This window comes from Micromys minutus (assembly GCF_963924665.1).
Source record: "Micromys minutus genome assembly, chromosome: 7".
NCBI classification, from domain to species: Eukaryota; Metazoa; Chordata; class Mammalia; order Rodentia; family Muridae; genus Micromys; species Micromys minutus.
The window spans coordinates 66,476,482-66,493,843 of NC_137976.1; the positions used below are offsets into that span (position 1 = coordinate 66,476,482).

General features: G+C 39.9%; 1 protein-coding gene across 7 annotated transcripts in view; it reads right to left on the reverse strand.

Moving 5' to 3' along the window:
- TP63 (tumor protein p63) overlaps positions 1-17,362 on the reverse strand; it is a gene marked incomplete at both ends in the record, with an annotated part of 205,897 nt that overhangs the window by 86,325 nt on the left and 102,210 nt on the right. For 3 of the 7 annotated variants that reach the window (XM_080919395.1, XM_080919392.1, XM_080919391.1), the window contains one exon: positions 2,904-2,945. The exons of the other annotated variants lie outside the window; for them this stretch is intronic. In XM_080919395.1, the coding sequence (XP_080775521.1) occupies positions 2,904-2,945 (42 nt within the window). Of the gene's footprint in view, positions 1-2,903; positions 2,946-17,362 lie in introns of those variants that run through there. 7 annotated transcript variants of the gene reach the window in all.

Genomic DNA, 17,362 nt, shown 5'->3' on the forward strand with positions numbered 1-17,362 from the left:
TGTATACAGAGCACTCTAATGTACAATGAGAAACAGTAATATGTAATATGAATAACAGTATTTAACTCTGAGTAGTAAAATGGAAAGTTTTGAGTCTTGGACTTTGTTTAGTATCAGGTCACAAAAAGGTCTTTTTTCCCTCTCCAAACTTGGGATGTTTCAACAAAGATCCCTTTCTAAAACAAAGCTTTTCTCTCCTCTTCTCATTTCGTCTCCTCTCTTCCCTACCCCCACCCTATTCCCCCCCCCCGTCTCTAACACACACACACACACACACACACACACACACACACATACACACATGCAGAGATGGATGTGTATTGCAGCAAAGGGTGAGGGAGGCACAAATCTAGGGGTTTTGTTTGTTCGTTCTTTTGTTGTGTTATTGTTTTAAAAAATACATTTTGATCTGTGAAGAAATTCCTTTCTTGTGACAGTCTTTATCTAAGTCTGGGATGGTTTCACACTTGGCACTAGGTCCCAGTGTAGGCTTGTTACTTCTCCATTGTCACACAAGGGCAGGACTTTAAGCCCTGCCTGTCACTTCTTGCCCATATCCTCTTTCCCTCTGGACCCTTTCATCCTCATTAGCAGCTTCGCTGAACCCAGCTTTGCTGAGGGGAAACACCTAGAAAGTTGAAGAGCACACAGAGACGAACATACTGCTTCTTTACTGCCTTTTGTATTAGCAACTCAAATTCTCAAAAAACTTAAAAAATATTTAGGTCAGAGAGCACATTATAGTTATTAAATAATATTTGCTAGATATTATATTTCTTTTGGATCCCCTCCCAATCTATCCAGGTTTAACAGTTCTTGCTATTTCTTCAATAATGGGTATGAATAAACATGAATATCCAAGTTCTTCTTTATTAAAACTCCATGGTCACAGAAGCAAGTGGATCTAAATACCTCACACACTTAGAGGCAGCACTAGATATTAACGAGAAGCCCGCACACACGAGCAAGCAAGCCGGTCTCAACAGAAGCTGGCCACGAAGTTACCACGTACTGCATGCACTGATGGAAGAATAGGAAAGGCATGAAGCAAGCAAGGAACGTGATTGAGACAACAGGAAGTACAGCCATGTTCTTGTGTAGCTGTCTCCTAGGCTGCTCAGTGGCATTCCAGCCGCTGGCCCCGCGGCCTCCGGAACTCTGACTATTCTCTGCCTAGCATTTGAGACGCCCGTGTAGAGGTATTTCCTTCATGAGAAGGTTGCCATATTCATGCACATAAAAACGACCGTTTCTGTGAAAGGCAGTTTTCCGCAGATATATTCCATTGTCATGTTTTTCTTTAATTCTTTCTTTTCTGACACTAAATTTTTTTAAGACAATCATTTCTTTGTAACTTGACACCAGGTTTGTCAGATTCTCACCCATATCTTAGAACTAATTTTGCTTTTCTCTTTCACATTCACTCATAGTCCCTAGACACTGGAAATTTACTGCACGAAACAGCTTACAAATGCAGACGGCATTAGATGAACAGACTGATCGCTTTTTACTAATAAAAACCGAGCAACATCGGACGCAACGGGAAGAGACAGAAACACATTTTTTTAAAAATTGTTTGCTAACATTATAAGCTCCCTCTCAATAGTAAAGCAAAACAAGAAACTCAAGTTTCTCTAGCAAGGACAGGCAAGACTGCCTGTCTGTTTTAAAGGAAAGCAGGTACTTCCTTTTCCTCCTGGAGATAACTTGATATTTCCCCTGCTCTATTTGCCCAGTTCAGGTGTCTAGACGACAGCGTGGTCAGTCACGCAGCGCTGGCCCTGCTCTACTGCCCTTGGCTTCTTCTCTTCCTCTTGCACCTTGAGCTGGGTGCTAGGATTTGTTTTGACTGTGAAGGAGCTGGATTCCCGCACCCCTGCCTCCTTTTACCAAGCGTTCACCTGCGCGTGTTCCCATCGGAAAGGAAAGACGGGACTCTCTCTGGACAGCCAGCCCCTGCACCCTCCCGATCAGATCAGTGTCAACACAGCTGCCTCTTCCTAGGAATGTAAACTAATATTGTTGTGAGGCCTTGCCGGCCCAGGGAACATCCTCAGGGCGCTCGGGTCTGTGCAGTGGCTTACTCCCCCTCATCCCTGTGTCCAGCGGTTAAAATCCCTATGTCAGACTTGCTCAGAAGAGAGCAGAGGACTGCCAAACCTTAAAATCTTGAACGCTCTGATACTCACTTTCGTACACACACACACACACACACACACACACACACACACACACACACACACACCAATGGTTAATGGTATACTCTTCTGAAGTAACTTTTCTGTCCTTCCATGGGAAACTTCTACCTCAGTCACCTCACAGTGTGGACAGTACTCAAGGTGTCTATATTTAAATGAGCTCCCCAGACTGATACATCTTAAAACAAAAACAAAACAAAACAAAACAAAAAAAAACAAAAACAAAAACAAAAAAAAAAAAGCTTTAAACAAACCCACTTCATTACTTAAACAAAAACTCCATTTCTTTTTAGCATGAAGCCCAGAGAACTGAACTAAACAGTTAGTACACAATTAGTTTGTCTCCCTGGTACATTCACACCCAACCATGCTCTTAGCAGAATGCTCTCTACTTCCGCTGCTCTTCTGATAAGAAAAGCAATTTTGTAAACTCCTGGATATTGTGTTCCTTCAAACACATAATGTCACCCAGGAATTTTTGTTTTCCCTTTTGCTCCTCCTGTTTCATCTGATACTCAAAGAAAATAAAAGAAATTCCTTCAGCCACCACAGAAAGCAGTCACTCAGAAAAGAAGATCCCCACACACAACTTGCAGGCACATTCACACTGGGTCACTAGAACCCCACCGATGTTATGTTTTTATTGAGAAGAAGAAGCGAAGAAAAGGCATCTCTATGCAGAAGGCTAAAATCTTAAAACCTTACCTCACTAAATTGAGTCTGGGCATTGTTTTCCAGGTACAACATGTTAGCAGTGAGACTGGTCAAGGCTGCTCTCCTCTTTTCTGCTTCCAGGGTTTTGCCAGCCCCCCCACCCCCTCTGAGAGCCTGTCGCTGCAAATCTTCTAAGAAGATAACAGAATTCAGGTGCCTCTCTCTTTCTCTCTCTGTACATACTTTAAGGTTCCCTAATATATACCCAACTATAGGCATGAGGGGCGGGACTCTTCATGTTACCTGTCCAATCCATCAACTTCCATCTGGGCTCCTCCACTCCAATGGAGAGAGGCCTCTCCCATCTCATTAAGTAGTTAGAATTCCTTATCACCAATCTTTAAAAGAAAAGAGGAAAAAAAAAAAAAAAAAAAAAAAAAAAGCAGAAGACGGACAGGTAAAACTTTCCCTGTCTCTTTCATAAGAACGTGCACTCTGTCCTAAAAACAAAACAAAACCTCCCCCAAACAAACCTCCCACCCCCACCAGACACGCAGAAGGGAGGGAGGCAGAGGTCGAAGCTGTTACTACACTTTCAGGTTGAGAAGGAGAAGTTCTGGGAAAGTTTTGGAAGACTCTTTTCCCCCCGCTGCATTTGGGATTTTTAATAATGATTATACCAAGTTAGAGATTAGGGAAAAATTACGTGTGTATTTTCTTAATATAAAACTCAAAAAAGATACTGCCTGTCAGCCCAAGTATTCAGTATATTCTTATCACACATATACCAGCAGATTCATGTCCAGCGGCGTAAGCAACTTGCCTGTTCAAAATGTTTCAGAAGCAGTTCAGACCACCAGTCTGGCTAGAGTTATAAAACAAACACTCATGTTAGTCTAGCCATGTCCCCCCAAACCCTCCTTTCTTTTCTCTGTTATACTCAGTTTCTATTAAGGCTCCAGAGATAATACTTATTATTGGTTATTTTCTGTCATGTTTCTATTTAAATGACTAAAAGAGTTATCTTTGATCATAATACCATTGATTTACAAAAACACATAAGAGTATTCTTATAGACTCTCTTCTTAGACTTAGTGAAGATGGAATGTGCCCAAATTCTGACATAATTTCTAACTTGCTCCTTTATTATTATCTGGAGCTTAAAATTCAGCTAGCCTTGTATCTGAACATTAACATTCCAGAAATCAGAAACACGGTTTTCTCTACAGTACCTAAAATTATAACTGGCTAAGATTAGTAAGAGTGAATGTTAGATTTCTTTTAAAATTTAGGAGATTAGAAAATCAGGAGAAAAACCATCTAGAGCTCATAATAGTTTCCAGAATTAGCATCTGCCACATGTTTGTGAATTTGAATTTACCTTTAGTCTATGTCCACCTCAAATTTTCAAACTTCATTCAGGGAAAGAATGAAGCGATCGGAGCACAGGTTATTTTAAAGACCCATGAATAACAGTAAATAGTGAAGCCCTTTCTTTCTTTTTTTTCTTTTTTTTTTTTTTTTTTCTGGAAAGAAAAATTTCCCATATATAATTTAACCTCAAATATTCAAGAATATGAGATTTTTTAAAATACTGCAAAATTATATCACACGAACCATTCACTTCCTCACTTAAGTATGAGGAGGAATTAAATTTTTACTACCTTAAGTTTAACCAGACAAACACTGGGTGGAGGTGCTAAAAATACAGTAGAATCATTTAATCCATGGCTTTCCATTTTGTTCCCACTGACAGGTTAAGAGTTAACATAAAAGTTGGGTGATCCCAAGTATGTTTTGAACAGGCAGTATTGGACCCAGCCCCAGCTAGAATAGGATCCCCCAGGAGCTGCAGGCTCAACAAAGGAATTTTATTCAACCTATCATTTAATCTTCAATGAATTTTTCCTTGACAATGGCTGTTTTAAAGTAAATCTGTTCCTACACTCATTTTTATGCTAATTTGACAGCATAACCATTTGAATCCTTTAACTGAGCTATTAATTACATACAATCAAAGGGTAAACAAACCTCTTTTTTTCTTAAAACGAAGTAAAAAGATTCCCAGCAGGACTTGGGGATGAAAAGTCTTATCTTTCTGGGTTAATTACACAAAAGTCTGTGCTCTTAGTCAGAAGGAGACCAACATTTTAGGCAGGAATCTAAGAGCAACGTACCATGGCTGTTTTAAAACCTTGGGTAGCTGAGGAAAAGAGCCTGGATGGGCGTGGGGGTGGGGCTAGGGATAGGGGTTAGAGACAAGAGTTGTGTTCCCAGTTCTGGCTTTAGCCAGCTCCATGTCCTGGGGCAAGTTACTCAACCAGCCTAGATACAGACTCCTCTTTTGGAAAATGACAGTGTGTCAGAGCTCTGGATTCCTAAAGACCTTTACAGAGAGGGGAAGTCTGTGTCTGCCTAGGATTAAGAGAAGTGCTACACAGAGTTCCCTCCTTTTGCTTTGATAGCTGTCCCTCAGTTTGTTTACCTCTGTATTGTACAAGTGATGATGTTAAGCCATGTAGAACTGTAAGACTTAAAAGGCACAGAGGGGGAAAAAAAGTAGCAATGTATTGGGAATTAAAATGCGTGTTGTGTGTTTATTTTTGCTTTAGGACATTTCCGTGAAGAAAAAATTAGCTAATTGTCCACATCAATTTGAATTTAACGAACACATATTCGTAAGAGGGCTAATTAAAAGTATATCTGATAGAGTTTGGTTTCTGAATTAGCATCCTGGATGTCAGAACCATGCAGTTAATCAAGCTGCCGGTAACAGGGAAGTAACAGTTCCATGCACTCTGCTTTCCCTGGGAGCACAATGGTTCGGATGGATTTGAACCCAGGCCATGCAGAGTTGAGAAGGGAACAGCATGGTACAGAAAGGTCTCTAGAAAATGAGATACACAAACTTTTAAGTCTGCCCTGTGGGCGGGGTTAATGCACAAACACAGGCTTTCTGGACCTCAGTCTTACATCTGGTAGTGGTCCCCCTAAAGAAACTCGCTTTCTTCACTTAGAAGACAAGGGAGATCAGAAACCAGTATGCTGAGTACTTGGGATTATTGATTTAGCAAAGGAAACCAAGAATTGGCGACTTGTTTGTTTTCAATTGTAATGCTTAAAACTCTAAGAAAGAATGTGTATTTAGTTTCATGTTTAGTAATTGTTCTACGTTTTAACGAAAAAGTACCTGGGCAAGTAGCAAAAGGGAATATATGCAATGTCTTTTCGCTCCTGGGACCAGAAGTCATCCTTTCTTTACCTTTTCTAGAGCAAGTGAGGAGGCACTCACAGGGCATCCCGATTCTAATAGGGTAGACTACTCATTTAGAAAAGATGTTCAATCCATTGAAACTTGGTCCAGGTTCATCTGCTGGGCCTTCCTCCTCCCCGGTGTTCCTATTAGGCAGAACCCCATCTGCTCCCTTCTGCCCCCCTCCTCTGTGTGTTTCTTCACAGGTCACACCCTCATCATTCTATCTGCTCCCGGATAACCTGGACCCCCTGTTCGCCTCATGTGTGTGTTTGTTTTGAGAGGTTTTAATATTATCTTCAGCGTGCTTCTTGAATCTCCTAGTTGAAGTAAAATCTTACATTATATTCTTTCAATTAACTGTTGTAAAATTCAACCTATCAATAAAAGTATGGGATACTCCTTCATTGAACAATATGTTCACAGTTAGAAAAATGTCTTCATCCCTATCACATCTAGTAATTATAAATGCATATGTTGAGTTTTCTTCTAGAAAAAAAGAATAAGCTACCTTAACAGAAACTCTTTCCCAAAGCTTATTATGAAATAAACACTTATTTTGTGGGATACTATTCCCACAAAAATCATAGCACAGTAGTTCATTAAAACAGAGAGGAAAAATAATGACTCCAATCTAAGTTCAACATCTCAAGTCCTTAATAATCATTTGTGGAGAGGGAAACCTGCCAGCTTGATAAAGCGGTGGGAGTCCAGAAGAGGTTGGGGTTTTCAGAGCACAGGAGAAGCTCAGAGCTGTGGGGACTTTCCGAGCTGCTGCAAACTAAATCAGCCACATCTTCAAATGTCAGTTGCCATCCAAACTGAAGGCTAACTGACAGCACACACAGTAACTCTTCAGACTCTGCTCTTCCTCAGCTAACTGACTTTCTTCCCTCTGCGCCCTGCAGCGGGGCCAAGAGTGAACACTTTTATAAACTGCTGAAGTCACCTGGTCAACTTCCTCGGTGCTCTAAAGCGGCATTCAAAATCAAGATCTGAGGCCACACCCATCTTAGGGTAGCAGGTAGGCTCTGAAAGGTGGTGGTGCCTTCTAACACAGATGAGGCAGAAAATTCTGTGTAAATCTGATGGCCGTGTTCAAGATAGAAGATTTTATATAAATGTTATTGTAAAAAGTAAAAGAGTAGAGAACATTCAATCTCTCTCTCTCTCTCTCTTTCTCTCTCTCTCTCTCTCTCCTCCCCCGTCCTTCCCTCGCTTCTTCTCTCTATCTCTCTTTCTTTCCTTCTTTCTTTCTTTCTTTCCTTCCTTCCTTCCTTTCTTTCTTTCTTTCTTTCCTTCCTTCTTTCCTTCCTTCCTTCCTTTATGTCTTTCTTCCTTTCTTTCTTCCTTCCTTCCTTTCTTTCTTTCTTTCTTTCTTTCTTTCTTTCTTTCTTTCTTTCTCTCTGACTGTCTTTGAACTTTTTCTGGGCCAAATTTGCTTCCAAGTATTTTACAGATATAAAATTTATTTAATTTTCATTAAAATGATGACTTAGAAGTACATTGATGCTGCTTTGTAAATAAAGACATCGAGGTACCAGGTGACAGGTGACAGGAAAATCCTGAGGATTTTGACCCCCAAATGTACATGCTACTCTGAGGGATGATGAGGCTACAGCTTCATATTTCTCCAATTTTCTGTTTTGCCTTCGTCCCATGCCCTGGCCACAGTGGGCTGCAGTTCATTCAGCAGACTCTGGGATTCAGCCCACTCTGTGATTATAATAATAGCCGAGTTTTAACCACATCACATCCCTGCTTTTAGATAATGCTTGGCTTTTGAAGGTCTCCAAAACAATCCAACTCAATAGATGTAGAAATGGAGAGATATAATCATCTTTCATATAATTCTTCATTATGATAGAATTTTAGATTAAAGGGTAATCGGATAATTAGAAGCAAAACCTGAAAACTCCAACGTTTAAAAGCCAACTACTAGTACATCACTCACAATTTTTGTTAATATTGGCATGTCGTGTGTTTATGTGCAGCAAAAATTCAACATGAGATACAATATTACTTCTGTTAATCATCATAGCATTTTGGCCATTCTCTTGGTACACAGTCACACAGGTAGAAGTGCTGGGGCAAATGTTGTGGCCTAAGTAACTGAATGGATATGGTATCATCCTAGTTTCCAAAAACATAGTCCCAAAACTTATTCAGAAGCCTCTACCCATCACAGCACTGTGAGATATCCCTTCTAATGTTAACAATGTAAAAGGAAATTCTACTTTTAAGGTAGATTATTTGCTTGCGGGTGAGACTGTGTTTCAATGTCCACTAATCCTTTGCCTTCTGTTGTTTATTTATCTATTTGCAATGAGGTGAGGACAATGTACACAGAAGGCCTTGACCTTACAACAATCCTTCCCTTGGCTTTACAGTAGCTAGGATAATGGGTATGGGCCACCAAGCCCAAGGATTTCTCCTTCAAATGCTCTGAAAATAGCCTAGGTTTGTCCCCCAACACTGTCCTATTGCATTGGTAGTTCTTGCTATTTATAATGATATTAATGCAAAAAATGACTAAATAATAAGTTACTTCTTTTGATTAGAAATGGACATAAGAATTTTGATCATTGTATAAATAAAATAACTTCTTTGGGATTTAACACTTGCACTACTTAGTTATATTATGGACATATATTTAAAAATATGAAACAAGAGTACACAGAACAAAATGTAATCACATTTTCTAGAACCCAGGGCATCTCTTGTTAAATTTTGATATATACTCTACCAGAGGACAAATTACATAGAAGTATGATTCATAAACTGTACATATTATATTAAATATTAAAGGTATATTTGTTTGTGCAATGGGCTTAAATCAACATAATATGCTGTTAGGTAAAAGATAGCAGCATAAAATTATTAATGCAACTAATAGAGAATATTGCATAGGTAAAAACATAGTTCCTAGGGCAAAGTGCTTAGTGTATAAGCAGGTGCTGAATTGTAATCTCCAGAACCCATGCAAAGGTCAAATGCACTAGCACATGTCTGTAATCACAGCTTTCTTATAGTGACATGCGCACACACACACCCACAGATATATACACACCATCCCAAAAGCTAATAGCTGCTACCCAGCCTGTCCCCTGTACTGCAGACATTATAGCTCCCACTTAGAGCATTCTGTGGTTTGGATCCTACATGCTCACCAAATGCTCATGTGTTGGAGGTTTAATCCCTGGTTGATGGTGTTGTTCAGGGCCTGGAGCTTTAGCAGCAGAGCTTAGTTAGAGGCAGTAGGTGTTAAAGGGTGTAGTGAGATTTCGTCCCACACTTGCTCAAGCTATGATGGTTTGCCTCAACACAAATCAGAAAGAAACGGGGCCAACTAACAGTGAACTGAACCCTCTGATTACCAAGATCTCAAGTAAGAAGTTTGCTGTTTTAGGTTGTTCAGCTTGTGAGTTTTTCAGAAATTTAATGTGATTCCAGAATAGAAAAGCTACAACATTAATTCATTACATAAGTGAGTAACTTCCTCCTTTTGGAACTTGGTATTACTCATTAAAATAAACAGGTTCATCTCCACACCCACTGGTTTGATTTACAAATAGCAGGCCTTCACATCAAACCAGCTCACATCAAATACCAGTTATGTTTATTTAACATTTTAACACTTTCCCCTTAAACATCAAACATGCATCCTATACTGTATTTAACTCTCCTCGCTAGCTCCAGAGCAGTAGTTTATATGATAGATTCCACAAAACATAACTCTCCTTCTTATTTATCCATGTGCACAGTTCCATTCTTGGTTACTGAATGTCATCCTCAAATTCTTAGTTTCAAACACTACAATGTCTTAAAGTTTCAATAGTCTGATTGACTATCACATCTCTGTCATTATTTTAGTCTTCTGATTTGACGCCACAGTGTGTATGAAGGTGCCACCACATGAAGTGGTCCAGAAATCAAGACTGTCAGCAGGCAGGGAGGAAAAGTCAGAAACCTGGGTCTGGGGCATTTGTGGCTTTTGGCTAATACCTTTTAATGACCAGATGGTGAAGAAATTCTCACCCAGGACAATTACAAAACATACCATGTTGCTTTCTAGGTCTACTGAACTATATCTCAATGCAATACTAGAGCTCAACATGCCTTTCTTTCGAAAACCATAGAAAGAGTTGACCCCTCCTGTCTGTAACAACTGTACATTAAAAAAAAAAAAAAAAACCCTCTGTCCCAAGACCCTGAACATAGGACAGTGATCTGGCTTTTGTGACTCTGCCGAGTACCACACGTTCAGTCTGTTCTGTGAACTCTGTTGTCACGGTTTGGCCCTGTATGTGAAATAGGATTCCTGAGTTTCGGGAACTTATATTTGTCTATTTGACCATGACGTTAAGTTTATTTATGAAAACAGACAAGATCCAATATGAGCCATTTGTGTTTTCTGCATTTCCTCCCTTAAGGAAATTGTGGGGCAGTTGATTTCTAATCAGCTTAAGGGCCGGCGATTTCAGGCTTCACTTTTATTTCTTTAAATTGCTTTTCCTCAGCTGCACATTGAAGGAGAAGTGGCAGCTTTATTCCCTGGAAGAGAATGGAAAGGCCCTTCCTGACTCTTCTACACACAGCACCTTTGACTCATGGGCCCTGCCCCCTCCACCCCCCTGCACTCTGCTCTGGCCACTCAGGGTTGGACCACCTCAAGATGCTAAGCATTAAATGCTGGTGCACATAAACGTGTTTTATAGTCTACTCAATGATTTCTCTACCTGCCTTTGCTATCACCGGGCTGCTCCCTGACTCTCTATATGTGAACCCCGTGAACGGCTAAGTCCTGGGGCATTTCTGCAGTCAGTAAATCTCTGTATAGTCCTGAGAGCTTTACTTCCTCAGTATCAAGTGTACAGTCCCGAGTGTTGTAGCCTAAATCAACATTTTTACTAGAAAAATATACTCCCAAATAAGGTCAACTAATAAGAAAAGAGTTGAGATACTCAGAAAATGACAACTGGAGGCTTCAGTAGATACAAGATAATTGACCCTTCTGTCTCTCATGGGACTGAGGTGATCTAGGCATGGCAAATCTATAGCACTTTCTAGAACTGAAGACCAGCAAAAGGAGGATACCCTCCCAAAACATGGCATCAGGTTGCCTCCTGTTCCATTTTTGGCAGTAGAACATGGGAGGGAAAAAAACATTAAATACATACAATGTGATGTCATAGTACAATGTTGTATTTCCCACGTGTGGAACACACTGAAGTATTTGTTACATCTAATAAATACCAACAGGGTCCATACCATCAGATTGGAAAGTAGCAAATTTTCCTAAAAAAAACAAATGTTCATATATGAAGGGCCTTTAATAATGATCCTGTGATCAATCCTTGCTCTAGAATAGTGCCAATTGACTACTTTTGGGGATAGCTTCTTTAACTGACAAAGAGGGACATAGTAGCTCAGAGATTTTTAAGAACTGCCTTAGGATTTTATTTTATATTGTGCCTTACACCACACATATATTATGGTTCATAATCTTTCAGCTGATTCTATAGTTTTCTCCAAAAGGAAAATCCATATGCTTTTAAATCTTGCTGTATGCTACATACTGGTGTGTAGTATGTTATTTATTTAGGGTTCCTTATTTCCTCTAGGTAGTTGGTTGCTATTTTTTTTCTTTTTGCCAGATTTATGGTATTCTTATCTTGGAACCTTACATGCATGTGTTTATGAAGTCTATAACAAAAGGGCACTTGGGAACAGTGACCATGCAACATCAGGTCAGTAGTCCCTGCATCTTGAGAACCAGCACTCAGCTCGAGCTCTGCTAAAGAGAGGTCTGGTTTGCAAAGCAAGCTTGGCTTCCCTTGCTTCAGTTCACAAATAAGGAAATACGCTTGCAGAGGGATTAAATGTATAATGAAGTTCACACATAAATTACACTTACAGCTGAGCTCAGAACTCAGATCTGTTGGCTCCATCCCCACAGACTCACTTTGTGTGGCACCAAGTGCTCATTACTGAAGAGATTACTGTCTTGCACATGTGCCAACAGCGTGCAGGAATGCAGCCTCAGAAAAAAGTAACATTTTGCTTCCATGGGCTGCAAAGGAAACAGAGACGTCCTGTGGACACACAGACTTGTATAGTTCTGTTTCTTCCCTTCAGCCATGTGTCTCTTGCTGAAGATGGCTCTCCTAAGCTTTCTCCTGTCACAAACACACTGAATTGACTTATTTCCAGCTTCCCAGTCCTGATTCACAGCTCGATTAAAAAGTGGTGCAACCACATTAGGTGTGCCTCTGCCACGGGATGGCTGAGCCAGATCTTCCAGCCTATGGCAGACACTGTTTTGATTTTGTAAGAAAACATTATCTGTATCTATCGTTAGCTGGAAAATTCTGTCAGAAAGAGATTTTAAAACTCAACAAGTGCTACAACTGAGGAATAGATGTGATTTTTAGAAGAGACAAAAATGTCTTTCGGCTCACTCATGTTAGTTAACAATGGGAAAATAGTTCAGTAGAACTGTGGATGCTTAGCATGTGTGAGGGCCCAGTTGCATGACATGCAACCAACCAAACCAAACAAAGCAAAACACCCCCAAAACCAATCAGGAATCTACTTAAAATGAAACATGGATAAATATAACGAAGATTATAGAGTAATTATAAAGATTATAGAGTAATTATAAGAATGATGAATTAATTTCTTTAAGTAAAATTGTTTAAATATTCTGGTAGTGTTCAATTCACAGAAGTGAAAAAGACAGGTTTCATTGTGTATAATCTAAAAACCCATATGGGTGTTCAAGTGCTTGTTCTTACACATATACATGCACACACATATAGACGCATATACATATACACAAATACACATATGCATGCACATTCATGTACACACAAATATGTATGGGCATGTACGCACACACACACACACACATTCACATATATACACTGTGGTTGATCTGGCAAAGTGAAAAATAAAAATAAACCACTAGAGTTTATGGTGTGGCACTTGCCTAACATGCAAGACCCTAGTAGTTATATCTAGCACCACACAGAAAGAAAGATAGGTCAAGCAGTAAAGCATAAGTGTGTGTGTGTGTGTGTGTGTGTGTGTGTGTGTGTGTGTAAGACAGAGGTGGAATACATAGATAGATCAATAGATAGATAGATAGATAGATAGATAGATAGATAGATAGATAGATAGATCGATATACAAAGACACTGAGAGAGACAGACAAAAAATTTTAAAAATTACAGTTGGCCATGATTTGTCATTTAGTTGCTAAATGGATACAGTGGTAGTACAATTTATGTTCTAATCAGTTCACTGATTCTTCAAGCTGAGCATCTATTTAGAAGACACAGTCAGCATCTTCTTCGCTGCCTTAATTCTCAAACGATTTTTTTTCTATTTTTTATACCTTTGAACTTAGCAACCTCAGTAGTTAGTTGTTAGTTCGGGCCGATAGCCTGGCACTCAAGCAAGTGCAGTGGTACTGGCGTGAGATCCTCAGGCACCACACAGGCCATGCTCCCGGTCCATCCCCACTGTCACTGCAGAATAGAAAAAGTCAAAATGCATGGGTTCTTCTAATAAGGCAAACGGTCGACCTAACCTTCAACCCCCTTTCCCTTGTTAATAGGAAACGGACAACATATTCAAGTCACCGTTTAAAGTTCGTCAATTTAACTAGATCATAGCATCAAACCATGCATACAGGGAAGATGGTAAGTCTTAAAGAAGACTTACAGAGTATCAATTAGAGATCATGCTATTTCTTCTCAAACATACATTTGCACACTGCACATTGCCTTCTGAATTATGCCTGCATATTCTTCCGAATATGGCCTATGAAAAGATCTAAACAACATTATGTTCCAGTGTTTGTCCTAAAACTATCCCACCCAGTAAAGATTTCTACAGAAACACATGAACACATGAGCACCAGGTGAGAATGGTAATCATGGGAGATTACAGCTAAAGGACATGTTAGCATTAAGTCACGAGCCACAGCTCAAAGTGACAGATAAGGAGGTGTGAAGGAGATGTGACTGGTTCCAAGTGGGGAGATAAAGAGGGAAAGACTGAGAAGGATGTCCTAAATCAAAGCATCAGAAATGCATCTAAACAAGAAGGTGGAGTTATTGACCTCTGGGGCTCATAGGACAGAGATAATTGTGTAGCAAGGCAATACTGGGGTAAGACTGGGTGGGATTGAATTCACCATGTATAGCACAGGAGGTAACCTTAAGTTCATGGCGACGTGGTGGCTTTAAAATCCCTGCAAGAAGATGAGTGCTAGAGGTCACCTTTATTCCCTATGACTTACTTTCTAACTCCTCATTTCAACAGAAAATCTTCATGTGAATTGAAATTCTATCAGAAAGACCACATGATCTGAGGGCTTATCTTCAGCTGCTACTATCCTGAAGATCAATAGCGATTCCTCATCTCTTTCTTGCCCTCCACAAAGAAGTGGGCCAAGTCCACCCAACTGTCGCAACAGCATTTACCCTCTGACCCTCGCCAAACAAGTGTACAGGATGCCTTTCTGCACTGATAGATGCCATGCCTTATAAAGACTGACCTGTGTGACCAATTACAGAGTCCAACTCTATTCTCCTAGACATAACATACTTTTAAACCAGGCCCCTGACAGATCTGTGGCCTCAGAAGAGGCTGATCCAGTAGAGAGCAGGAGAGAGATTATTCTTAGGGTAAAATTTAAAATCTAAATGAGGATCCATTTCTTCCTCGGTGCTCATCAGTGGAGGGAGGAGTAATGAGCTATTCATCAAGGCTGTTTATCAACATTCCCTGGAACTCTAAATGGATATAGTTAAGAGGACAGTTCAGGACCCAGGATATCTTCCTTTCTTTCAGAAAAGAATGGTAAGTTGAGGAAGAACTCTTACATTGTAGTGATGATTACAGCGATCCCCCAATTTCTGTAAGGCAGGAACTAGAAGACCTGGATGGGGACCATAGACACAACTGAGCTATTCTGCTTCCAGGGGGATAGTGCAAAGTGCAGACAGAAGTGATGTTTGTAACTGTACGTCATGTCACATGGCCTGTTTGAGTACCATATCCCATAGCCAAAGAATCACTTCATCTGTGACATCAACTATAAGGGACATCATACTAGCATTTCCATATGTGGGATTCTATATATTTTTCATAGTATCTCCCACACTTCTCATCCATCCAATTCACCTGCTTTGGATTCTGCTGTAAAAATGTACTAAGATTTCTGTCCAGTTCACTAATGCATAAGACAGCTTTGTTTAGCTTGGATGAAATTTCTTGTTGTGCTAAGCATGGAGCTTAAAAAGATACAAGAAATGTGGGGATTAAGAAGCAGAGAATTAGCTAGGAGTAAACAATGAAGGCTAGAGCCTGCCAAGAGACAAAGAAGTATAAAAGTACCCAGACACATTGTCTTACAAGCCATTTATTTAAAAACAAATGAGGGAGAAAGAGGGAAAAGCAGTTGAATCCGGAGAGGAACATGGACAAGAGTTGGGAAAGGAAGCTGAGTCTGGATAGGATCTAAATACCATGAATTTATGCAGGAAGTTATCAGAGAGTAATGTTCTTTTCAAAAAATTAAAATAAGAGAAAAGAAAAAATAACTATACTTAAGGAGCCCTATGGAATAAAAAACAAAATGATAGAAAGCAAGAAGAGGGACAGGGTGACATGGGAGGGCTTGGTACCAAGTCTGTATTCCAGACATGTCTATTATGGACTAGACTTTAAGTGCTTCCTTGACATCCATTAGATCTGTGATAGTGGAAAGTCTGTGTTCTTATTTATGAAGAGGAGATATCACCACCTAAATCACCTCACTTATAGTATAAATCTGGGTGCTGCCCAGGGAGATGATTTTACCACTTCTAAACTGGGAAGAAAAATACGGAAGACTAGAATTCACAATCATACACTGACATTTCCCAAACAGCAATGGAAAGGCTTTATGTCACCCTTACTGCACGCTTGTCCCCAAGGCAAACCAGCCACCGTTTCTTTCATATATTCTTGTATCTCACTTGTGAGGCATTACCGCGTGAAAGAACATGGGGGCTGAGGGTATAGGTCAAGTGGCAGAGGACCTGACTAGTATGCACAAGTCCCAGAGCTTGATACCAGCACTACAAGCATGAAACAGATATGGCGGGGCATGTTGTAATCCCAAAAGTCGGGGGACCAGAAGTTCAAAGTCATTCTCAGCTACACAACATGGCTGTGTTTAGCCTGGGCTATAAAAGACCTATTGCCAACCCCCCCCAAAAACAAAACAAAACAAAACAAAAGGATAAATTTGGCTACAATGAATGATAATTTGCAGACTCACTATTGATTATCTAGTATCTATATTTATTAAATATTCTGTCAAGTATAAAATATATGCTTTATTTGTTTTTTTGTGGGTTTTGTTTGTTTGGTGGTGGTGGTAGTGGTTGGTTGGGTTTTTTGCTTTAGAATTTGTGGTTCTGGGGGCAGACTCAGTGGTTTAGAAGCTCTGTACCTGAACTTCAGCCTTGCCTCTAAAGTTTAGACTTTAAGGAAAATATTTATTAAAAGTTAACCATGTGCTTTATAACAAATCCTGAGCATCTAGTCACATATGAGGATTTTTATTATGCTATAAATTTGTTCCTCTCTACTTAGTTATATATTTTCTTTTCTCTGTATGTACATGTATATGCATATTCATGTATACATGTATGCATATAAACACACGAGTGTGTGTGTGTGTGTGTGTGTGTGTGTGTGTGTTTGTGTGTGTGTGTCTGTGTGTATAACCCAGAGGACAATGTCAGATATCATTCATCCTTAGGCACAGCACACTTTCTGTTGGAGAAAGCCTGTGGCCCACACGTTAGGCTACACCGGCAATCTGGTGAGCCCCAAAGATCTTCCTGTCTTCACACTCTCAGCTCTAATAAGTAGCACATGCCACCACCCCCAGGTTTGTAGGTGGGTTCTGGGGATCAAGCTCAGATCTTCATACTTATGGACCCAACATTTCATTGACTAAACCTCTTCCCCAGCCTGACAGTTATCCTAAGAGCAGAGAATAAACCAGATGACATTTTTCCTTTACTTCCCTCTATGAGAATTAGAAGGCAGAAGCTTCTATCTAGTAATTATGGAGTTAAAGGCCAGGATGCTGGGGAAACTTAAATCTGGTGACCTTTGAGATCTTCTCTAACCTAAAGAGTTCACTAATTACACAGATACAGACACACATGCACACTCACTCACCAGAGTT